The sequence below is a fragment of the Alligator mississippiensis genome, chromosome 2, assembly GCF_030867095.1.
Source record: "Alligator mississippiensis isolate rAllMis1 chromosome 2, rAllMis1, whole genome shotgun sequence".
NCBI lineage: Eukaryota > Metazoa > Chordata > Crocodylia > Alligatoridae > Alligator > Alligator mississippiensis.
In genome coordinates, this window is record NC_081825.1 from 260,272,530 (window position 1) to 260,299,136 (window position 26,607).

The 26,607-nt window shown below is 42.0% G+C and overlaps 1 protein-coding gene across 1 annotated transcript; it reads right to left on the reverse strand.

Moving 5' to 3' along the window:
• Positions 1–778: 778 nt before the first annotated feature.
• On the reverse strand, positions 779–25,047 carry FBXO33 (F-box protein 33). The gene is made up of 4 exons (XM_019488687.2): positions 24,518–25,047; positions 12,167–12,277; positions 4,378–5,063; positions 779–2,789 (listed from the first exon to the last, which is right to left on the reverse strand). The coding sequence occupies exons 1-4, from the start codon at positions 24,958–24,960 to the stop codon at positions 2,518–2,520; spliced, it is 1,512 nt and encodes a 503-aa protein (XP_019344232.2). The 5' UTR covers positions 24,961–25,047; the 3' UTR covers positions 779–2,517.
• Positions 25,048–26,607: the final 1,560 nt, after the last annotated feature.

A 26,607-nucleotide genomic window follows, 5' to 3' on the forward strand; every position in this document is an offset into this window, starting at 1 on the left:
TTAACAAAACAAAAACTATACAGTCCTGTCACTATTATCAGCAAGAGCAACTTTCCTTTTTGGAGGGAGGTTGTTATTAGTTTGTAGACTTGGCAAAGAAACTCAGGAGAAACCATAACACAGTAAACATCCTGAATAATCATAACCAATATTTGGCACACATGCATGCTCTCACTCTCCCCACTTCCAGCCATGCTGACACTTCTGGCACGCCAGCCACTGGCATGGTGGGGAAGCTGTCAGTCAGTTTATCAACCATCTGCAGTTTCCATCCAGAATATTTAAATGAAGGGTTTTATTAAAATAGATAAATGTCAAACTGAAGCATTGTGGATATTCAGAATCTATTTAATAGTGGGACACTGAAGAGACTACTATACATTTTTCTAGAGCATATTAGATTTTAATTTAAGCAGTTGCAACTGGTGTAGGAATTTCTCAAAAAAAAAAAAAAAAAAAAAAAAAAATCGGTCTCCTATATTCTACAGTCTATAATTTACTGCATCAGTCTAATAAGTCATCTCAAACATAGAATACCAGGTTTGTGCTAGCTGGCCTAATCTTTTGCTGAGCACTTCATTCTTCTAAAATGCAGATAAAAGCGTCAGTCAAAGGGGGAGGGGGGAGGGGAAAAGAATACTATACGACTTCGACTTTAAGCTTTGTTGCACCTAAATACAATGGATACTAACAATTTTACACAGTTTATGAACGATTGCTGCAGTTTATTCAATACTAAAAAGTCCTCATGCTGATACAATAAAATATTTTACAATAATCAATTTTTAATGCTTTATTCGTTGATTAAAAGAATATACATTTAACATAAACCATACAACATCAGTCATCAATTCAAGCATTCAGCTGGTTTCCTTACACTTTCTGTCAGGAGTTTTTTTTTTTTAATCTGATCACATTTATAAGATAAAATCTCACCACATCTGGCATATACACACACTGTGCCAGTGGATTCACTCTACTGATGTACATATAAAATCCGCATGGTATGTGCTCACTGGAGACAAAACAGCGCACACCTGTCAAAAGGTCATTTTAATATAAGATGGTAAAACCATTTGTAAAACACATATAAACTTTTTCCATAAATAGAATCATATCTGGACATCTGTTGCATAAATTGTGTTTTCCAAAGCTTACAATAGAGCAGCCAGGTCTCAGCACTGCTGGGCACCCACGTTGGCCACTTACTTTATTATTGCAGACTGTCCTTTAACATTAAATGCACAACATTCGTACCACTTAAAACTGGGGTCAGGTGGAAGTCTCACAGAGACCACGTCTGTACCGCGGTTGCCCTGAAACAGTTAATCGGCTTTTAAAGCCTCTCAGATATAACAAGATTTTAAAACATACTTCATGGAATGTTCTTCATGCATCATAGCAGCTCATACCTGTGATAGAACAAGCTTTGTATTTGCTTTCCTTTCCTTCCTTTACATTCACTATTCACAGTGAAACAGGTGCATGTTTGTTTAAGAGTTCTGAGGTTGCTGACTGAGCCACAGCACAGCTGTGTACCACAGGTCGAAATTCGACCTTATATATTACAATCTAGCAGTATCTGGCTGGCCAAGAGTTGACCTGCCCCTGCCAGCATGTGGGCACTTCTTCGTTTTTAATCTATTCTTTGGCAGCTGACACAGGCGCTGACAGAGAAAATCCAGTGACTTAGTTGCTAGGGATTTCACGACTAATGTCTGTTTGCAAGCATGTACATTGAAATGTGTGTCTTCATTGTTATGGTTTTTACCCCATTGGAGCATATGTTCATTTTCTGTTGAAATCTGGGCCCAAAGCTAACTTGTATGGAGAAGCTGATAGACCATGAGAATAAGCTACGATGAGTTTACAAAGGATCAGAAATCCTACAATTTATAGCCTGAGTCTACAAATTCAGGTGTTTATGAAAAGCTACACAGTGCTGTAGGCTACTGAGTAATATCTGAGAAAAAGGGAGTGGGAGTAATTCATGCTTCAAAAACTGCATGTGAAATGAAAGTGAAAGTCTACCATGAACTGGCATTGGGAAGTCGTCTTTTCCTGTTTTTTTCTTAAGCCCATTAAGTAGCATGCTACCAGCTTATGCGACAACAATTACACAAAAAATCCACCAGGCTATGGATATGGACATTAAGAAGAATTTGCTCCTGAGCACAGAACTCTGACCTAAGAGTAAAATAATTCAAGATGCAGAGTTTAGTCGAAAAAAGAAAGGGAAAATAGAAGTTAGCCGGCAACCTCAGACAACTTTCGGCTGTATCTCTAAGGTTTGGTCGACAAGTCCATTAACCGTGAAAGCCCTAAACATTGCCACTTTCAGCTTCTAAACCAATACCCGACTACGTTCTTTGATCAAGAAGTAGAATACACATATATAATTCTATATAGCTAATACTGATTAAACACAGCACAAAAGGGGTTAATTCACACTACTGAAAAACATAATAGGACCCTACTTGCATATGTAACCACAGGAACTGTAAATAAAAAAAAGAGCTAAATGCCTTCACTGAAGCTTTGCATCTCTCTATAAAAATGACGAGTTGGCTCAGTGAAGACACTGAGTAATTCTATGTCCATGACTGCATGCCAAGGTCGACCCAATCCAAGGGATACCTGCTCAATGAGGTTATGTACTGGATCCACGTCCTGATCAGCTAGTTCACCTTGGTCGAAGTCAATGCTTTCTTCCGTGACTTCTAAAACTTTTAAATCAGAGCCACGAAGACGAGCGATTGCAATGAGGTTATGAGCCCACACAGTGTAACCTTTTAAAAGAAGAGAGAGAGAAAAAATAGTTATTTCCTGCAGGACCCCTTTCCAAGGTGTAGAACTTAGCTTTTGGTTTACTCTTCAACGATGTTGATGGGGTGTTTCGTACAGTATCTGATTGGAAAGGGGAGAAGAGATTTGAGGCTGAACTAGAAGATGCCTGATGAAAGAGAGGGAATGAAAGTTTGACCCTTTCACATACCGCTCCTGGAGCTTCCCATGGAAGCCTGAATGAAAGCATTTTTCAGTCAAGGGCATTCACAAGTGTCTGCTTGGCCAGTTATCACCTAAGAAAATGAAGGAATTCCAAGAGTTTTGCTATGCTCAAATAACGCTTGCCATCTCTACCCAAAGTAACCGTTACTCTAGTGCAGTAGACTAGACTGACTGGTCTTCATAAAGCATATGCAGTCATGTTATACCATGAGTTACACAGTAGCAATTTTAGGAAACCCTTAACGTTAATTTAACATGACCTGGAGGAGAGAAACCTGTTCAATGAAGGTGACGACTAGCCAGTTAATTTCAGACCTTTGCACATATTAATTCGATGCTAGCTGTAACAACAGCCAGTGACTAGACCAATAGGAATAGTGCTTGATGGCACTCAGCAAGGCACAAACATCTTGGTCCATTCCAGTCACACAAGTGCGGGGTGGAGTAATGTAAAGTGCACATTACACTTGAATGTTGGGGAATATGTTCCTTCATCTCGTCTGTACCATGCAGCATCTGCCACTGTAGCTATGCCAGAATAGCAAAACTGGAAGTCTTCCACTGGTGTAGGTATACATCACCTCCACAAACAACAGAAGCTAAGATGACAAAGCTCTTGAATAATATTGTTGTTTTCATACCCAAGGTTTCGCCAGCATGGCTTTCAGCTGGAGTCAGCTAGACGTACCATCTAGACAACCCAGTTACATTAAGCTAATGGAGACTTGGTCTTTGTTCACTAATGCTTCAGTCTGGTAACTGCTGGTAGATCCTTACAAGATTAGTGACATCTCTTCTGAGCCTAGTTTTGCTGTTGTCCATACAGATTTACAATCGGTAAATTGTGTGTGATAAGCAATAAATACCTCCAAATATCAGGTTTTTCAAACACAATGTAGATCTATCTACTCTGAGCCGGTGTTGCCGTGGACAGCATATAAATCAAATAAATAACTCAGACAACAAAGAAAGTACCTCCCCACTTTCAAAATAAGCCTTTAGACCATGCAATTGTAGATGCCACATACTTCGATAACAATAAATCTTTCACTCATCCTGATCTACATAAACACCCTAGTAAAATCTTAAAGGAAAATAGTCACAATTGTTTACAACGAGTAAGTTTAGTTGCATTCAATTTGTTAGGAAGAATTAAACATAAATTAGGATATTTATGCTTCTATGTTTGAAGACATGAGAATATGTTTTCAATATCTGTATGACACAAGCTGTGCTTTACAACATGCTGCAGGATTTTGGGGGCAGTAATAAGTATTCATTTATAAATACAAATTTGATTAGAAAAGGCTAAGAAGTATTATAAAAAGGAAAAAGAAATGTACTGTGTTTATCCACAGAATTACCTACCATGTACTGCTAGGAGAGAGAGCCTTGTGCACCTCCATGCTAATAAAACCAGAGGGTCTTCGTTCCGGTTGTCACTAAGATCAGGGAAGCCAGACATATCTATCACATCATTCATTAGTATAAAGTGAGTGAGGAACTTGTCATACTGCCTGGATATGAGGTCAACAACAGCCCCTGAAACACAAGTGATGTAGCTGTCAAAGTGAATCCGCTCTAATGGGATACTGGGCTTAAGAATCCTTAGCATATCATCACTCTTGACATCAAATGCCATTATGTAGACCCGGAGATTAGTGCTATTGCGTGTCAGTGCCTTCCAATTCTCATCTTCTGGCATGTTGTCCAAGGACTTGTGCATTATGGAAACATTGTGGACCAGAAGAGACAGTCGATGCAAAGGCACATGGTTGCTATCAGCCAAGACTCTTGCCATTTCAGCTGTAAAATCACAGAAATCCAAGGCGAGCGAGCGTAGATTCACAAAGCGCTCCAATTCAACTGCAGTGATAAGAGTGGTATTTCCAGGGATGTGGTTGTCCAGTAAACTCAGATGTTCCATGGTGTTGGCAATGGGGTTTGATAAAGAGGACAGAGACGTGGGAGTTGCTATTTGCAGCATAAACCCACAAGACAGCCATTTCAGTTGCCTGCTATTGCCCAATATTTCTTCAAACAGTTGCTGTATTCTGCAAACAAAACATAAGCAACAACAATCCTGTTAAACATCAGTTAGTCTTACCAGTTGCATAGTATTACTAGAAAATGATACTACTTTCATTTAGGTCCAATTCCATATATGTCATTAACAGAGTCAGTAAGAAGCCTGCAGGATGGACTGCCTGCAGATACGGGGCCAAAATGATGCACCAGCCCTAAATTCAAGTGGTTTTGCAATTACAAACTCTCTTTGGGTGAACAATCATTTTGAATATCTCTTACAGTAAGTGTTGCTCTTTGAACTGAAGTTTCCAATATTTTAGCCTTCTCCAGATTTCAATTTTTTAAAATCTATTCAGTCATTTTAGGTTTCTGCAAATATGAGACTGTACCACTTAAAAATGCTTCCTGTACTCGGATACCAAAACAGCAGGTTCTCTCCCACCTCAAACAGCAAACCTTCTAGGCACAGCACATCATCTTAAGAGTTTATCAGTGCTTTCAACTATATTTAGAAAAATTTGGATTTGTACAAGTTTGAAATGAACTACCTGACCATGCTCATTAACCTGTTTTCCTTAATATTTAAGTATATACAATAGCAAGGCTATTGGAATATCTGCACCTTCAACATGCCAATAATTCTAGGAGCTTCATTGGAGAGGAAGATTTGGATATGGCAATACTGTAAATGTCAGGTATCAACATCTTATACATCCTCTTTAAAAACCAGATTCATATTAACCCCAGAAGAGTAGCAATCGGCACCTATCCCATCTCTGTCACCATGCTTTTATGAATGGAATGCTTAAGTTAGACACCTGGTTCAAACAGTGCACTAAAGTCTGAAAAAAAATGGATTTGGATAAGTTGTCCTGAATCAAACAATGCCAGCTATGCAACCAAACTCTCTCAATGTCTCTAAAAAGAAATGAATTGATCATCATTGCCCATAGCTTTTAGAACTCTGCTTCTCCTCACAGGTATTCTTTGAGCATGCAGTTACATTATAAGTTTTAGTACATGTACATGTGTAGATCTGTGTGCACAATCTTGAGCCCTTGTTAATTCAAAAGGAAAAAGAGATTAGCACTGGCAGGAAAGAGGCTGAGTCAGGTTAACATTGCTGCCTGAAACATCAAGGAATACACACACCATGCAAAACCCGAGGCACTTTAAATGCAACAATAACCAAATATTACATATACATATCACTGTCCACTGCATAGATTCACGACCACTCAAGCAAAGAGTTATGTAAGAAAATCCAGGTTTGCATGAATACATTTAATGTCAAAAGTGACTATCTGTGTGCTTGTATCTTTAGACCTGAAGAAGAATGTCTTGCATTTGAAATCTTATCCAACTCTATCCAAGCTATGCAATTGGTCAAAATGTATCACCCAGAGAAATCCTTGCTCCTCACATATATCTTTAGAAAGATATTAAAAAGTGTGCTCAGATGGCACACCTGCTGTATTTTGTAATGTTCTATACAGCCATGCCTAAAAAACATTTGTTATTTTAAGCTCATTTTAAACCTTTCTTCTAAATTAGGCTCAGTAGATAGTAATTTATCTTGGCATGTATGTTCGTATAATATTACTAAATATGCCTAGCTCGGGGGGGGGGGGAAATTTCAGTGCACTTCTCTAGTAATTTAGACTGTCAAGTCTTAAAGCAACAATGCTCATGTAAGTAAATAATAATTTTCCTTTTGAACTCACAATTCAACTTCATTACCACAGCTGCTCAGTGATGCCTAGTACTGTTCTCCACTAAAGAATACCTCACCCAAAACAGGGTTCTGATCAATCAAGACTCAAGAACACAGTAGGCAGCAGTGAGACTATACAGTTCCCTAGACTTAAACCAGTAACACCCTTCTGTCCACAAAAACCTATGCAGCTTGAAATAAGAGACAGCTATCTAATGCTGAGCCAAAACTCCTTCATTTTAAAGGCTGAGGATTATCTGTTAAGCCAGGGCTGTCAAACTTCCAGTCAACCAGAGGCCACAAGCCACAAGGCAAGAACAACACACTGAACCCATCAAAAGCTGGCTGCCACCCTGGCAGCCCTCCTCTAGGCTCTCCACCACTGTACAGGCAGCCTAGCAACCACACTACACACACAGCCTTCTACCTGTCCCCTCCTCCCAGGCACGCACTTTCTGTAGGAAGCTCAGTTTCCCTTCCCCACAGTGCATGCAGCTTGGGCACTCGAGCCCCCTCCCACTGTGCCACCCCACCCCAGGAGCAAGGGCAGGGAGTATTAGCCAGAGGAGGGCAGGGGAGCTTGGGGAACCTGGCTGCCAGAGCAGTGACAGATGTCCTGGGAGTGTGTAGGCCACATGCAGCCTGCAGGCCACCTGTTAGCCCTGAAATTTTGCCCTAATAAACCACATCTTGCCCTAATAAAAGGGAGGCCCAAGAGATGTAATCTGAAGTTACATCCAATGGGCTGAGGCCTTGGTTCTGGTGTTCCTCTCCATGCTTTCCTTCTCTAACCCCATACCAAAGACTACCAGCTTGGCAGCAGAAGCAACATTCGCAGGGCCAGGAACAAGGCCGAGAGGCTCTCCGTGTTCTGGTTTCCAGACCCATGAGATTTCAAAGCTACTGGCACCACCCAGCTCCTCAGAGAAATTCTTGCTGGTAAAAATGAAGGCTTGTCCATGGCCCATGTTCTACAGGTTTAGCAACTAAGGTACCAATTCATCTGAATGTCTCTCCACCTGTTATTTTTATAAGAATTTCAATATTAATTCCAATCATTTATCTTTTAATACATCTTTTCATAATTTAGCACTTGATTATCAAGTCTAAATGTGCTCCTCTAAAGAATTCCAAAGTGCACTTCAAAAATACAGTAGAAGACACTTCATATATCAGAGTTGTAAGAGGAGTTGCATTATATTCGCCAAACAATGATTAAATTAGACTTGCTATTTTTCAGATAAGCGCACTTGTTTCCTGTTCAAAAAGGCCCTATTCAGTCCCTCTCTACAGCACTGCTTGGAAATGGCCACAGCTTCCACCACATCCTAGACCTCTTGCATGGGCTGCTACTTAACTCCAGGCCTGTCTCCTTTAAGGTCAGAAGGCAGGTTCTCTTTCCCTAAAGCCTGTGGAGTTACTGTAAAGCTGAATATAACCCCAAACCCCCTCGAAGAAGAGAGGAGCAGAGGGGTTTGTTTTTTCTTGTTTTCATAACATCAGCATATAATTATCATAATTAAGCATGGTACTTTAATTTATTCTCTTCAAAGTATGTAACATAATAGCTAATATGGATATTTTACAGACTATCAAGAGAGTAATATTCTGGCAGTACAGAATTCTAAGGCATTTAATTTTGCAGAGAAAGTTTCAAAGTGTCAAGGTTGACTGAAGATGTATTAAAGTGAACTGTTATGACACAAAGGCTGCAAACAGTCAGCTAGCTACACTATGAGACATATGATACACTTCAAGCCTAAAAATGATTACACTAGGGAAAACAATGGTTTAAGGAACCAATTAGAAATCTTTATCCAGACCAGAACAGTAAATGTTTCTTAAAGGTACTTGTCTCAGTTCACTTCTGTATGCATAACTGTCCATTAAAACACTACTCTCACAACTAGCACTAACTGGCCCCATCGTTCATAGTACAGGAGATAGGCCAAAGACTGAATGGACATGAAAACTAAAATACATTTTTGCCCTTCAAAGTGGGCCCAGTTAGGATGACGAAGGCACTGACTGAATGGGGCTGTACAAGCATTATCCATACCATGCCTCTTCAAAGTGGATTAAGAACTGTGAAACCAATTCATCACAAACACTAAATTCACTTAATACAACCTGAGCCATTTTTAATATCAGAAACATTAAGAGTAAGCCACTCAACTGCTTAAGTTATTAATATATTCACAGATTGTGTCCGAACCCCTGCCCCAGGCAGGAAGAGGACCGAGGTCAGACGACCCCAGTCAGGTGCCTATCTAGCCTCCTGACCTCCAAGTTAGGTGTTAGTACCACCTTTCTTGGCAGCCTGTTCCAGATTCTGGCCACCCTTCCTGTGAAGAATTTCTTCCTAATGTCCAACTTGAATCTACTCTCCACTAGTTTATACCCATTATTCCTAGTTACTCCTAGGGATGCCCTGGTAAATAGCACTCCAACTCTCTGTTGTCCTCCCTTGATAAACTTGTATGCTGCTATAAAGTCTCCCTTCAGACATCTCTTGTGAGGGCTGAAGAGATTCAGAACTCTCAACCTCCCTTTGTAGGGTTTTGTATGGAGGCCCCTAATCATGAGTGGCCCTCCTCTGGACCCTCTCCAGATTCTCTGCATCCCTCTTGAATTGCAGTGCCCAGAACTGGACACAGTACTCCAACTGTGGCCTGAGTAGTGCTGCGTAAAGGGGGAGCATCACCTCCCTCGATCTGTTGGTCACGCATCTGCTAATGCACAATAAGGTGCGATTGGTTTTGTTGATGGCTTCGTTACACTGTTGGCTCATGTTCATCTTGGAGTCAACTATGATTCCAAGATCCCTCTTTCCCCATTATGTAGTAAAGTAGCATAGTGGTAAAAGTTTCATAAAACTGCATTTAAGTAGTGAACATAAGCTTTTTTTTTTTTTTTTAAACACTTAAATACAGTTTGTAATAAATTTAGGTTAAACAAACTCCCAACATACCCAAAGCACTACAGAACCAGCACTAAGTTGTCATAGTAAGAGAGTAATGGCTGCATTTTGTTTAAACAAAAAGCATCAAAGCCTGGTTAAAGTCATTAACTACCACTGGGCACAGCATCCTGGCAGCTCTCAGTTGGCAAAGATTGTACCCACTGTAGAACTCTTCTGGAGATTCCTGGAAGTTTATAATTATGATGCAAGTTCCTGTCCCCGCCCCCCCCCAACAAAAACAAACCAAAACAGACAAATTACTGAAGTGCGTCACATTCACTAACCATTTGGGGCCTGAATCTTCATGGAACTAACCATCCCTAATTAACATTGGCTTTAATGGGGGTTGAATGTACTTGGCATCCCCAGGAGCTGCTCAGTATATTGCAAAAATCAAACTCTAAAATAAAAGCTAGCTATAACCAAGCTTCACACCATAAAATATTATATTCCTTGGTGTACACAAACAGGAATTAAAAATCCTAAGAACTATTTCCTAAAATACCTTGTGCCGGTTCAGTTGGACTTGTGACATATTTTGGACTCCAGTCATATTTTCAACAAAAAGGAAAACCTGCCAATTTTCTTTAAGAAAAACAAAAAACTACCCTCAGAATATGCAGCTTTCTTCTAGCCATGATAAAAGAGGTACTCTCTCATATCTGTTTCTTCAAACATGTTAAAACAAGAGTCAGTGTAACAAAGAGAGACCTGAACTTCAGGCTAAATCATGAATAAGTTTTCGGATAGGACTTCTAAAACAACATTTTTCTTGCTATTTATGAAGTACATATTACTTAACAGAATTTACTGTTTAAAGAACTGACAGAAAACAGAAGCTTCTGTTGACCCAACTCTTAAAAATACTGATAAATCAAATGTGAAGGGGCTGAGAAATCCACAAGAAACAAGAACATCAAGAGTCAGAGCTTTTACTGCATCTACAACTTGTACCTAGGTACTGCAATACAGCATTATCTGTTACATAATACCTCAATGCCTGCATTACATAAACTGAGCAGGACCTATGTCTCAGCATGTCTACTATTTGAATGCAAATATTATTTTGACAGTTTTCAGGTTTCCCATACACTAAATCAGTCACTATCAGAATAGTTCTAGAACTATTTTAGATAGAGGTAAAGATAAGAAGAGGAGAGGACCTACTTGTCTCCTAGAGCCTGGAATTAATGGATCTTGTTCTTAACCTGCTTTGACAGCGTAAAAGAGCCGACACAGAGTTTGTCTATTTACCAGTATAGGTAAACTAGTGTAACTCCTGTGTGGACACCTTATACCAAAAAATACTCCTAAAAAAACCCCCAACAACCACCGCCAACAGCTCCCCCCACCTTTTAATCCTTTCCCAAGTGACACAAATCAGGACAAATGCTTGTAAACTGGCCCAAACCAAATTTAGACTGGAAATCAGAAGAGGATTTCTAATGAAGAGGAGTAAAGTTTTGAAATAGTCTTCTGAGGGAAAAATAAAAGTGGTGGGAACAAAGAATCTGAATTGTTTGGAGATGCTTAACAAATTTGTGAAAAGATGTGAACAGATATGGGTGTTCTTGGAACAGTGAAAGAGATATGTAGATACAATTATAACATTAAACAGAGGAAAACCAATCCATGCAGGTGGTACATGGTCATTCCATACATAAGGGTTTCTGCTGGTGCCTGTAAAGGCCAGGAAAAATCCCTTCACCCCCCTTTACCACCCCCACCCCCCAAATCCTCTACTTTCTGGGCCTTTTCATTAAAATATTGAACAGTTTTATACTCCCAACCCAGAAGTCATTCCTTACAGAACAGGGGTTGGTAACATTTTGGGGCAGAGTACAAACTTGACTTGTAAGATGCTGGTGTGCTAGGTGTGGACAGCAGGAGAGCTTCAAGGGGTCTAATCCCTAGCCCCTTCCCCACCATTTGCCCTGAGGCTCCAGTGCCAAGCAAAATGCCTATGGTATGCCAGAAGTTGCCTACCCGTTATAGAACAAGACCATCCACATAGTGTTTGCACTGATTTTACTATATCAGTTTAAATCAGTGGTGCTCAGCTTCTGGCCTGTGGGTTGAATCCAGCCCACAGGGCTCCCCATAGGTTCAGGAATTTGGCAGCAAGGGAACAGTGGTAGTGTTAATTATCACAGCCCTAGAGGCACCATGCCAAATAGCAGTCACTCTATGGCCAGATGTGGCACGTCAGATCATGCGCATGTGGGGCTCAGACAGTGCACTGGATCTCAACTCCATGCTGGATCTGGCCCATGAATCAACCCTGTACCACTCATCCAGCCCACAGGGCCAGATGGTTGAGCATTGCCAATTTAAGCTATATCAACTGTTTTAGAGCCAGTAGTTGCAGGAGTGAAAGTGCTGCATCCGAGGCAGAGAACATTATATTCTATTACAGTTCTTATGTTTTTGATAGTGTGTACAGGAGAACTTACTGCTTAATCTTTTTGCCATCTGGGTCCACCTTGCTGAGGTATGTATTTGATAAACTTCCATGTTGCTGTAGAATGCTGATATCCCCAAAAAGGCTTAATTTCTGGAGGTTCCTATTAAAAACAAGGCAAAAAAAAAAAAAAAAGAAAAAGAAAATATTGTTTTGTGAATAAAAGCAAGGCAACTATAGGGAAACCATTCTTGGCAATTTTTTAAATATACTTAAGAACACATTAATACATAGGCAATCCAAGTCAGTCTTAAAAAACCTTCATTGTTCAATAGGTTCAGACAATATAGAGATTTTGAATAAAATAAAGTTGATAACCTGAACTTTTCAGGGGGGTTGGGGAGCAGCTTAACTTGCTGAAACCAACTGCAGAAACAAAATATCTGGTCAGTTTTGAGGAACTGTACTAACACAGCCTGAGTATGGATCTCTGTCCAGGAGAACATTACCAGGAACAATTCTTCTGATGCTTGAGCCTGTTGTCTACTCTCAGTTTTACAGCTTAAAATTGCTGAATGACGTTTAATATATTTTTCCATTTTGTGACCCATGAAAGTTGCACTTAATCTTCAAAAAGTACAATGGGATGGAACACAGCACAAAGATCTAAAACAGGAAAGAAGCAAGCCTGAAAAAAAGTCTGCATTTAATTTACATTGTGTCAAAGACAGCAACATCAAATTATTCCAACATGATTCAGAGTCTGATGAGATGATTGTTGGCACACAACAACTCAAATGCATTTTAAAGGATTACCAAAGGTTAAAAAAAAAAAAAAAAAAATGATATGAATGTCTCAGCATAATGTATTGTCAGTTTCACTTCCTCCTCCTCAACATCTCCTCCTGTGTTCCTTCTACCTTCCAGGAAGGAAAAGGAAAAGATATTTAAAAAAAAAAAAATTGTGACTGGAAAACTGTAAAGGTTGGTTTACGATATTTTCAAGGGACAGTGTAGTACTTAAAGCTACTTTAACTTTTCAAAAGTAATTAAATTTCAAATATTTTCTAAATATTTTATATATACAGCAGGTTAAATTTTTTCCTGGGCCTTCAAAATATTTCATCTTGATAATTCACTTTCCAATAAATTGTGGAGGACTGCAAGAGGAAGACTGCATCATCCTTTTAGTTTGGACACTAATTTAATCTGCAGTTTCTGTACTAGAATTTATTAATGCCTACTTCTGCTGGTTTACCAGTCATAGACTGACGCTTCAAAGCAGTTCCTAGAGTCAATCTGATCAATGCTGCTGTGGATATGAGAACCAGTGGCATTTTAATCTTTGCTGGTAGATCCTCCCCTTATATTGTATAACATGCAGAAAGAATATGTTCAATATGTCAGAACAGTTATGTACGTAGCTCCAAGATGCAACAAACATCTTCCCTTGCTCTGCAAGAAGCTGAAGTAACATGACTGTCAGTGTTCCTGCAAAATGGCACTCTCTCAGTCATACTGGTGCTGATGTTGCCAAAAAAAGAGAAGCAATAAGCAACATATTTCTTACGGCCATTATTTTTGCTGAAGCACATATATTTTCGGGACTTAAAGCTGTTAAGTCCAGCATCCAAAAAACCTTTTTCCAAATGTGTTATACAACAAGCAGCATCTCTGGAAGTCAGTGCTGCAATGGCAGAGAACCTCCCACAGGCTCCCACAGTGAAGACACTGTGTTACTAGAAATGAATAAAACATTACGGTAATTCACCTACTGCAGACCCAAGCAAACAAAGTTGCACCTAAGATTATGGGAGTTGAGATGCAATCTATCATGTTTTTAGATCTAAGCACTGGTATTACAAAATGCTCCTGATTGACCCAACATTTCCCATTCCGATTTCCTGAGAAGTGTCCCCCAGTGGCAGTTGATGCTTATCTTAGGCAAATGAGCAAGGCTCCACATACTTCACAGGAAGCCAGACCTAAAACACCTCAGCAAGGGTCCCAAATTCTGCAACAGGCTCAGGAATTAAATGATAAGAAGCACACAGAGAGCAACATTTTCTTTGATATTTGAATTTAAATGTAATTTTACATTGACCATATTCATATAGTGCTTTAGATAAGTGTATAACAATGCCTGACTGTATCCTTCTGAAAGAGAAAGCTGAAGATACTGGCAGAAACAAATCAGAATAATCCAGTTTTTTAAAGTCAAATCATCAAGATGAATGAGGCAGCTCACACCTTTTAGGCCTAGGTCAGGCCATCTGCAGATTCAGAAAGCCATCACTGATCTATACCACACAAAGGTCAGCAGCTAATTAGCCCTGCCCCTTCCCTGAGCTCTACTCCCATCCCCTGGATTGTCTTCTGCATTTGCTACCAATTTGATTTAATGGTCACCAGCTAGTTGAATTCATACCCGATACCACACAACTGTCAGCAACTTAGGGCTTGTGAAGCCACTGAATCCAGCCCATGGGGCTTTGACAACAGAGAGATGCGATGGCCATGGGCCTTCTCCCTGTGCCGCTGTGGGAAGGAGCACCAGTTACAAACAAGTCTTAGAACCAACCCACCTCTAAACCAAGGTGGGTCATTCTGGCCCACAGCCAGAAAAGGTTGCCTATTGCTGCTATAGATAATTAACAAAAATGAAAACAAAAGTGATGAGATGAGGTCATGCTCTCCCCCCCTCCCCCCATGCCTGCTTAATGGAATTAACACAGATGGACTGGCAAAGGAAAGGAACTTTTTTTTTCTAAAGAGAAATCCAAGGGTCTGTCATTAGAGTGCTGTTATGCTACGTTCTATGAAGACATGCAGAGGCAGTCCTACTCTCCTGTAGCAAAACCCCCAGGTTTTTTTCTTTTTTTTTTTGTATTTCTTTTAAAATGCACCCCCCTCCCCTTCCCCAACCATTTCTGACCTTTTCTCTCCCTCTCTTTTCCCTATAAGTAAGCTAAGATGTAGGATAAGCTTTAAACATTTTTACTTTGGTAGCAAGTTTTTGGTTTTGGATATCCACCGTTTTATATTGTATTATTATTAGGTTTATATTGATTTTTACTGTTGTATATTGTATTATCATTTTTATATTGATTTTTGTTTCATATGGATATTGTATGGTTTAGGCCTGTGTTTGTAAGTGAACCAAAGTCATGTCAAGTTTCCATTTTATATTTCAAGTCTCCATCTTCTGTCCTCTGCCTGGGCATCCCATGTTGCAACTGTATGAGTCACGTACCCTCCCATGTAAATTGGTTCCCTGATGAATGAGTGTGATTGGGAATGATTGAAATACAATGGTAGCAGGCCTCTACTGAATGGTCTGTAATGACTGGGCCATCACCTCATTGATTCACCCAGGAACCACAGACTTCACCCAGGAACAGAGACAAGACCAGCATTTGAAAGAAAGGACCCTGCAAAACCAGCAACTCTCACCATTACAGACACCCAAAACTGCACATCCCTGCATGGAGCACACATGCTCAGTATACCAGGGGCTGACCCTTGCCTGGGCATGCCTCCTGTCACTAGGGTCACACAAGGTCTGACCCTACAAAAAGGGCAGTGAAGACACACCCAGTGGGAATGCCATTTCCATCTGGACCAGCACCACGCCACACCACCTATCCACCTAGAGGCCCTGCTGGCAACCCCCCTCTGGACACCTACTGGACAAGGACCCCTTCCAGCCTGGATAGGTAGATATTACCTGCACACCTCCCCCTACTATTTGGACTCTCTTTCCTCCTGGACTTCAGTCCCTGCACCAAGCCTCTTTAACCCCTGCTGCCATTTTGTGTGTGTGTGTGTGCGTGCATGCAAGGGAACCAATTTGGCATTGTGTCACCATCTCCCCTGTTCAATAAAACCACTGTCATTTGCAACCCCGAGCTGGGTCATGTTTTACTGAATCCCAGTCCCTTCCTCATCTTTAAATTCCAGCTTCATTCTCTCTCTCTCAATTCCAGCCCCCATCCCTCTCCACTAGTTTCCCAATCTCCTCTCAATTCCTACTGCCTTTTCCCTGTAACTTTCTGCTGCCTTTCTCTGCTTTTCTGCTGCCCCTGCCACCTTTCTGTCTCTCTTGCTGCTTTTTCTGTGATTTTCTGCTGTCCATCTCTCTGTTTTCAGGCTCCCCCCACCCCTGCAGCTTCCCAGACTTCTCTAGCTGCCCCGGAGCCATCCTCTGGCTACCCCACACCCAGAGCCCCTCTTTAACACCCACACTTTCCCTTAGTCCCACTTTCCCTCTCCAGCACCTATCTTTTCAGCTCCCCCCTAGCTCTGGCTCCAGTCCCAGACTTCCCTGTTCTGCAAGCTTTGGGCGTTGTCTTTTAATCAATTAAGATCAATTAACCTAAAGTTACCCCTGAGCCTCAGTTCTTCAGGTCATGCCCCTCTAGTCTCCCGGTTCTAATCCTGGTCCCGTGAATTTCATTTCCAGTAACTTTAAGTCCTTACACTTCTACTTCCTTACTTTAACCTTTCCCCAGGTATCCTAAGTACACCAAGCATATACACACACACACACACACACACACACACACCACAACACCCAACTTAGGAACTCACCTGTGTGTATGTGTAAGTGGGTGGTATGTGTGAATTAGTGAGTACACACATATATACATATATAGATATCAGAGTGTGTGTGTGTGTGTGTGTGTGTGAATTAGTAATCCATGTATGTGTATTGGATGTGCAGGTGTTGGTAACTGGTAACTGATTCTGTTTAAATGTGGTGTGTGTACTGTGTATGGGCTTAAACTGGTGATGGGTGTGCATGAACCTAGACTGGTTATTTTGAACATATGTGTATCTGATTTGCTAGTTTGTGTGTGTGTGTGTGTGTGTAGCATTGTGTGCATGATATATGAATTAGTGATCTGTGTCTAACTTTTAGGGTGTATAGTGTGTGTGCTTGAATTGGTGATAAGTATGCAAGTGCCTAGGCTGGTTTGGGGGTGTGGGGGTGTGTGTGTGTGTGTGCGTGCGCACACACCTAATTGATTTGTGTGTGTTTTGTATATATGTAATTGTGTCACACCCTCCTGTCTAACAGCACAATATTGAGATCCTGAGAGTTGGCCTGAACCCCCAGGGCAACACTCCCTCCAAAAAATGAGTCTTTAAGTGGCAAGATATTCTTTACTAGCTGATATTTGTCTTGTTTCTTTATCAAAGTTTATCCCAACATACTAACCAGTCTATTATCTACTAATTCACTGCACTGAAATCTTGTAGATTTACTTGCTATACCTCTTAAAAAAATGGTCTATCACACACTTCACATAGATCTTGTTTCTATTCAGAGGTCAGACACAATGGTAGAGATGATCATTCATCACCTGTATTAGCATTTTCATGATTGCTACCTCAGTTAGAGGTAGCCTGTCCCAAATTGACAGTGTGGGGAAATGGGGAAAATTCTCAATACAGACAGTCATTCTGACTGGTTAAATTTAAATCCTAGTAATCCTTCAAGACAGGTGCCCCATTTTGCTGACATACTGGAATTTTAATAAAATCTGAATCCTTGCTCTCCACACCGATACAGATCAGGCAGATCACAGAATTGACCGGCTAGTTTTCCACAGGGAAAAGAAAGAAGCCAACAGACACTAACTTCTTCCTACTTTTCTGAGAGCAGCCAACAGGTAAGAATCTACTTGTTGATTTCACCAAGGATTTCTCTCCTTTCCCCTAATCCAACAAACAATTCTCCTACTGAAAAAGAAATATCCACTCATAAAGTATTGGATATCCTGATAGTCTCATGACCCATCACAAGTTAACTTTCTTCCAAGCTGCCACTTAAGATTTTGTGGGTTCAAGAGTATCACAGAACTGGACCTCAAAAATAATAGATTCCATTGTAGAAATGCCAGATTTTAAACTATCCCAGGCAGATGCCTGTTCAGTTTCTTCTTGAAAACCTCCAAATGAAGGAAATCCCACAATGTCCCAAGGCAGCCTGTTCTGTTGTTTCACAATTAAAAGGTTTTTTTTCTAAGATTTGATCTAAATCTGCTTTGCAGAAATTTAAATAAATTGTCTTAAGTCCTGCCTTCTATGACGATGGAGAATATTTTTTCTGTCTTCTTTATCGCAGCCTATGAAATGTTTGATTAGTGTTTTCATGTCCTGCTCCTTTTAATCTCCTCTCCAAACTAAACATAAGTAGTTCCATCAAAAGAACTTGTATCCCAACCCATTTATCATGTTCACTTTCTGGATCCTCTCCAGTTTTCCACATTTTTCTTAAAATGCAACACCCAATACTGGACACAGTGTTTCAGCTGAGGCCTGACCAATGCCAAGAAGAATGGAACCATCACTTCCTGCAAATAGCACTTCTGTTAATGCAACCCCAAGGTGTATTTGCTTTGTTAGGACAACACGTTGAGGACTCATGCTGTTATCCACCAGAACCTCCAGATCCGCTTCCTCAGTGCTACTGCCAAGCCAGTTACTCCCATTCTGTATTTGGTTTGTCTTCCCTATCAGAACTCACAATTGTCTGTTAGTGACCTCTCAGTTTGTTGCTATAGAGAGTTACAAAACTGTTTTTTTTACTTTGTTAAAAATAAGTAGGAGTAAATTGCCACTAGAACACCCAGATCCTTTTCAATGCCAATAATACTCAGTAATAATGAAGCAGCAGTTTTCTACATCCAGCAGACACTCAAAGAACAGGCTGCTGTTTCAAAATTAGGTTTGCAGTGACTTTGCATCTATATACATCTAATACAAAACACAAGTCTTAGAAGACTGTTTCTTAAATGCAAGCAATTCCAGCACTAAAAATGTCAGCATATTTTCTCATTTGTTTGCAAGTGTTAAGATTAAAATTGCTTAAGTTTCCAGTCAAGGTGAATTGCACAGAACATTTTTAAACGGCCTCCAACAAAGACTCATCAGCTTTAACATCAGATGTTTTTAAATGTCTAAAACTACATTGTACAGCCAATGGACATTTTAGCCAAGGAAGCATGTTATCTCATACACAAAAGAAAAAAAGAAACTTCACTATTTTTTACTTCGTAAGATAATATTTCTTGCCTCTAGTCATTTGGTATTCACATCCCCAGAGCCACACAGTCATCTGAAATATTTTTTTCACTCTTATTCTCTGAATTACTGTACTATTCAATATAATTCTGATTTAAGATCACAAGACTTTACTTCAAGTAGGGGTACAGTGTTGTAGCCACGAGGTGCTGGAAATGTGAAAAACAAGGGGGGCTTTTTTATATATTTTTTTTATCTTTTATTGGACCAACTCATAGTTGATAGGGATAAGCTTTTGGACACAAAGTGCCCTTTCTTAGGTCTGGACTTCTCTTAAAGTAGCTACAATGATATTTTACCAAAAAGTTACTTTAAAAATGTTAAAGAAGTCTGAACAGCAGATTTTGACTTCTCTCTCAGAGTGACATGACAAGAACTGAACAGAAGTGTAGAAGAAACAACTCAGTACTAAAACATTCCTCATTCCTATTGGGACTTTAGGGTATGGACAGACAAACAAGCTAGACTGGGTGAATGGGAGGGTTGAGAGGTACATCAGCAGCTCCACATCCGCTCCTATCTCACTGTAAGAGGAAAATGAAACAGAAGGGAGCTGTCCCACTTCATTCATGCATAGGTATACATGGAACAGTTACCATAGAAGAGCTGATGCAAGATAAATGTTCCTCATGTTTCAACTCAGCAAAATGTTTCCCTGTCCATACCCTCAGATGCATTCCCAATGGAGAAACCAGAAACTTTGCAAATCATACCTCTCATATCTCAAAGTATTTGCTTCCTTTTGTAAAGTGCTGTTTGTCTCCCTTTCCTTTAAGGAAACTAAAGGAAAAGAGATAGTGCAACTTGCCCTAGGTCATGCAGGAAGCCAGTGGCAGGGTTAGGAAGAGAATCAAGGTCTATGTCTCAGTACCTTCCAATTACATATTTTTAATTGCATTTCTTACCCGTACTAATTCCCACAGCTGAACTCTCCTTATTACCCAAACCCCCTTTCCCTTGAAATCCTATGAACAAACTTCTAAACTTGGGGAGAACTGTTACCACTCACCTTTAAGGATTAACCTTGCTCTAGAATAATCAGGAGCTCATTACCACCTATCTTGCATACTGCTGTGTTTCTTCAGGGCAAGATAAACTGTGAATCAGTGTCCAAGGGCAGAATGCAAGCCACAAGGCAACTGTTTTAAACACTTGTCTTTAACTCTCAGTATTATTATTTTTTTGTTTCTGGCTTATTCAACAACAACAAGCCTGGTGTACTACCTGTTTAATTTTGAAACAGAAAAGCAGCATGTAAATGAATAGAGGGGGAAAAAAGAAAAGGAGAGGAAGGAGCAACTCAAAAATACCAAACACTGGCAATGTGAATAAAAATTGGATTTCATTTCTGAAAATGTATGCAAAATTCTATAGCAAAATACCAGAAGAGGAGTTGTTTCTGTTTTATATCCTGCATCATTCTTGAGCTCTTAAAGCCATAACCTTAACCATGGAATACAACTCAAAAGAAGAGCATTTTATGATAGGAAGTGAGGAAGCTAGTAAGATTTATATTTTAGTGAAACTGCAGTATTTTTCATTTCGGATTGCCATATATTTATTTTAGAAGCCATTGTTTAAAATTTGTGATTTGGCTAATTTACCAGGTAACTTTTAAGCCCACGTTATTGCAATAAGCTTTAATACAGAAGCATAACAGCTACATGCAACTCCAGAAGGTATTCCACTGCATAAAAATTTCCAGGGTACAACCTGCCAATATTATAATATAGAGCTGGAAACCAGCATATGTCACTCATTCTGCCAGTTCTATTCAATACTCTTACTATGGTTTTTGTGCATATTGTGTTTGGAATAATGTGTGAAGCTATACATTTCAGAGACTTTACTGAACTGCTGGAGTTAAATATAAGAAGGATTCATAGGAGAGTCTTCACATCAAGGGACACCTGGCTGCTTCTTAGCAACAAAATAAACCTCCTTTTGCCAAGGGACCTTTAAGTGGCAAGGCATTTTTCCACCACAATCCACTTGATAGGAAAAAAACTGCAGGGACCTCCTATATAAAACATGTTTTAATTTTAAACTGTACTGGTATATGGCAAAAAGGAAAGTATTTTACTAAATTTTTAAAGCATTCATCAATATGAAAAAGGGTTTAAAATGTATATTTAAAATCCTAAGGCAATTTAAGAGTCAATTAAGAAGCTTCCAAACTAACACAAGAATGATGTTTATAGACATGGGATAATGGATAGCAATGATTCAGTAGCAAAAATTCAGTAATGCTATACTGGGTATCACAAACTGTTAGTGGGGATTTTTCACTTGGGCATAGGGCTCAGGAAATCAATTTACATTAAGTTCAATGTTGCCATAATTGTCAACTACTGCATTTAGTTATATTCTTATAAAAATATATTCTTTATTACTTTATTATCAAAGTGACAGAAACTGGGAAGTCTCCTGTTCAATAGATTCGAGAAGTTGAAAAAAAAGAAATCAATTCAGGCAGCAGTGTCTGCCTCAAATACCTCTGACAGTTACTGAAGTGTCACCATCACTTCAACATTTTTCACTTAGGGGTTGACAGGAGGTGAATTTTCCACAAGCAAGCTAACAGGTAAAAACTTCTGAATAACAGCATACCTCAACAGCAAGACAACTCTGCATTATTAGTAAGTGGAAGGAGAGAGTGCAAGGGATGTACTAAATATAAAAGTGAGGGCCCTTAACTCAGACCTCAAGCAGATTTGAGGCTTTCAGAAACAAGCTTTGTGACTCTAAGCTATTTCCCTTCCAGCACAGGAAGTACTTGTGAGCTAACTGCATTAAAGTGAAAGCAAGATATTTCTCACCTGCCAAATATATACTTATCTCTAACCAAGGAAGGATCATATTCAATATTCTTTAGCTACTACTTAGAGTAAAAGACATTTCTTCCAAGGTCACAGAAGAGCAATTTGAGTTTTCTGAATCGTTGTGCTCAAACTTCTTGAAGCCTCTCAATCTTGACCTGTGTTAGAGTGACTCAAGCTTACATTTAGAGCAGTAGTTCTCAATATTTTTAGACTCACAGCACCTCTCAGGTCTTATACTTTTCCTTGTTTTTTGATTACAGAAAAATAAAACAACTCTTCTGTTACAAGGAACTCAGAAAGACCATGACAGGTCAAAATGTTTTTAACACTACAGATTCATATTTGAAATCCGTGCGTATCATGTTTGCACACCTAACAGCCCAAACACTGTGTGGCACCCCGCAGCACTCTCGAAAGGGTAAAGGCATCCCAGGATGCTATGGCACCCTTGCTGACAATCACTGATTTAGAGCTTTCTCTCCCTTTTGTGTGACAACAAGGGAATAATATTCCTTATTTCATATCCTGAGAACTGGTATCAAAGCACACGCAGAAAGGTATGTGAGCACCTCACATTTTTTTTATATTTATTGTAATCACAACCTTGTGAATTCAAGGAATTACTATTATTACTGTTCTAAAGATTGAAAGGGCTGCAGCTCAGAAAAACTGAATACCTAGGTCACCAAGGAAGTCTATGGCAAAACAGAACACAGCCCGTCTCCTAAATCCCAGGCTAGAAGTCTAACCATCTCCCTCTGTCTTTCCAGGACTCTCTTATTCTCTTTGATCTCAAGAAGTCATACATTTCTTTAAATATATTTCTCTCTGAGTAAATAAGCTTCCCTGTATAAGACCAAAAAATTTAAGAATTTGCAGTATATCAAAAGACAGCCATCATTATAATTACACATTATTTTTCGGTAACAAGATTACATAGCAACTAAAGAGTCTAACTAGCTTAAATTTCGTATTTACTGTGGAAACAATCCCCCTAGCCCTGCACACTACCAATACAGCGCGCACACTACTTTCAGCATGCCATATCTGCTTACGCACAAAGAAGAAATATAAAGGAGCACAATCTGAAACTTTTGCATAGAACAGTCTTTTTAGATTTATCAGAGTTCAAACTTATAAATTCTGACCCCCTTCTACTGATGCCAGATCTCTTGTTCCTGACAAAAATCAATCCTTGCACAGCTCCAACTGTCCTTGTCACGTGCACAATGGGTCACTCGTAAGTGAATCCACATCTATGCCTTGTTTTATATTGATATTCTACAGCTAGCATGATAATACAATGCAAGATGTTTGTACTGCTTTAAACAGCATAACCATCACCCTGCCCAATACCAAACTCCTCAAAAGCACTAAGTTGACAAGTTGTTAATACAGGATCTGTCTACACATTTCAATTAAAGCTGGATAGAACTAAACTAGAGTCAATACACATTTTCAAGCATTAATTGTGTAGCTGGCCAGCTCTTCTTACAGTTGAACTGTCATTTTTATTGAGTGATAATTACTTTGCACATGGGGGCAGGCTAAACATATTGCACAATTCATCAGTTGCATGACAATTACTTTGCTCTTGTGGCCAGTCTTACTTTGCATGTGTGGCTGGTCTAAGGGTACCCTATGATCCACCAGCTGCTAAATAAGACCAGATGCAAGGGCAAAGTAATTATCACGCAACTAGTGAATCGCACAATACATTCAAACTGGCCTCATGTGCAAAGCAAGACTAGCCACAAGGGCAAAGTGACTGTCATGCGTGTGTCTGGTCTAAACGTACATTTAAATTCACCACTTGCATGATATTGATGGTTATGCTGTTTAAAGCAATTCACCACTTGCATGATATTTATATTTTGTCCTTGTGGTGGGTCTTAGTCTGTACATGAGGCTGGTCTAAAAGCAGTGCGTGACTGAGCAGGCAATTGCGTGATATATGCAACGTGTGGTGGGCTCAGTAGTTCAAAGAGCGAGTACCATAGGAATTGGAAATATATCAAGCCTGTCACAGGTCCCAACAATGATTTCATACAATTCCTCACACCCCGGCTTTCATCTGCATGGTCTCCCTCCTGCTCTCATGAATCTCTGCCTGTTTTCTTTTTACCTGCCCCATGAAATCAACTGCCATACCCCCAATAGCCCTTCCCATAACAGGGAGGCTAACTGCTGTCCAGTGGGCCTCAAGCACATGTTAACCTCATAGGTCAAACAGGCCCGTTCTCCCAAAGACAGCGCAGCACCTAACTACAAAGGAGCAAGACCTTCAGGGCTTCCTGCTGCCTCAGCTGCAGGAGTCCTTTCCTGGTGCCGGGCCCCCTGAGGCAACAGGGGGTGATTTTGCTCTCCTCAGCTCTCGGCCAGGCCTCCCCCGAGCAGTGGGGCTCCCACCTCTCCCCTGGCAGCTTCCCGGGCCCTCGAGGGGGAGGGAAGGCGCCAGGGCCCCGCCGGAGCGGGCGAGGCGGGGCCACTACCTGTTGTGGCGGACGCTGCTCAGCACGCACAGCACCAGCTCCAGGTAGGTCCTCAGCAGCTCCAGCCAGCGCGGGCACAGCGGCGTCTCCCCGTCGGCCGCTGCCGCCCCCGGCCCCGCCACCGCGCCGTCGCCCACCAGGCCGCCCCCCCCGCCGCCGCCGCCGCCGCTGGGGTAGTTGTCGGCGGCGAACTGGACGCGCAGCTCCCGCACGAACCAGCCGCACTTGCGCATGAGGAAGTCGAGGCGCGGGCGCTCGGCGGGGCAGACACGCAGGCTGAGGCGCAGCCGGGGCCACAGCGCTGGGTAGAAGAGGCACTCGCGCCAGTGCGAGCAGGCGGCCGAGGCCCGCAGCCGGTCGGGCGCCGCCAGGAAGGAGAAGATGTGCACCACCAGCTCGCTGGGCAGGGAGCCGGCGCCCACCGCCCCGCCGCACACCGACATCCCCGGCGCGGGCCCGGGCCCCGGCCCCGGCCCCGCTGCAACCCCCGCGCGGCACCGGCCCGGCCTCGGCCTCCTGCCGCAACAACAACAACATCAATGACAAGGCGGGGGGAGGGGCGGGGCCGCCGCCGCTCACCCGCTGCCGGCGCGAACCACCCCTGCGGGCGGGCGGGGGGGGCCAAAGAGGCGGGTGAGAGAGGGGAACGTACCACCGGGCTACGGGGGGAGGGCATGGCACCTGCTGCCAATGGATAGGCGGGAACCTACCAACTCACTCAAGAATCTAGCTGAGAGCAGCGGAGATGCTACAGGCGGGTGAAAGGCAGCGGAGGAGTGGGGGGAAACCCATCAGTGGTTGCAGATTGTGGGGAAAAGGAATTCTTCCCTCCCCCCGCTCACAGAGGGATGGAACCGACTGCCCGACAAGCCGGGGCTGGGAGGGTGGAACCTACCATCAAATCAGCTGCGAGGAGGGCGCGCCCAGACTCGCTGGGGGGAGGGTTGGACTAAACCATTTGGAGTGGACGGAGAGGGGAACAGGACGCTGCCACCTCACTGTGGGGCGGTGCAGGGGCCGGAGCGGCTGCGGCCGCGGGGTCTGCCCTGTCCAAGGGGCAACCTCGGGGGCCTGGCCGCCTTGAAGAGCCGGGATCCCCAGCGGGGGCTGTGGGACAGAGCGGGCGGTGCTGGGGGGGCGGCTCGATGCACGAGATAAACTCAGGGATTCACGCAGGAATCCGGGGTCCAAGCCGCTCCGCCCGCTGCGGCCTTTCTGAGGCCTTTGCAGAAGAAGAGCTGCTCTAGTATTTTCCCGCAGTCAAACGCCCAGTGAGACATAAGAGCTGGGATTGCCCGAGGGGACCTCGGGGCTGCTGCCGCGGAGGAGAGGAAGGCGCAGGGGACTGGGCTCAGGCAGTCTTCCCCTCAGCTCCTGGTGCTGTTTCCTGGCACTGGCACCAAACACTGGGAGCCCCGGAAAATTACTCCAGCAGCTGGTAGCTCCCACTGTAGAGCCGCCTGCCAGACAAGTCCTCAGCTCCCCAGCCCGAGCAGAACAACTTCCGCAGGCCCTCAAAGGGATAGGCATGGATCTCCTGCCTCTGGGGCACTGCTTTAGCATCTGCCCAACTACCCAGAGCGCTTGGCTGATGGCGAGTCAGGTTAAGGGGTCTTGGTACAACAGAGTGAAGGCTCCAGGTTTTATGAACTTCCTGGGTCAGTATTTGTAGACTGCTGAGGTGGTATCAAAGCAAAGGTGTCCCTTGCTCTGTGATTGTAGATCACTGGGCTGGTATCAAAAGGAACCTTTGAGGTTTCTTGTTCAGCCACTGAGGTGCGCTGGGAGGACACCAAAAGGACCAACTCCTGTGTGAATGTTTATTTAGCACCTCTAGCTTCCTGGGATGATGCTAAGGCTCCAGGCTGCTCTGTGTTCAGTGGCTCATTGCCTCTAGTTTGCTGGTTTGATGTGGAAGGAGACATCTCTGACTTAAAACTACAACTTGGTGGGATGATATCCAGGCTGTGACCTTTGTGACTGACCTACTTGAATGAAAAAGGCCATGGGCCCAGCCCACTAAAAATCGAGGGCCACCACTGGTTGGGTGGCCAGAGCCTTTAAAAATTCAACTGATTACCGGGGACAAA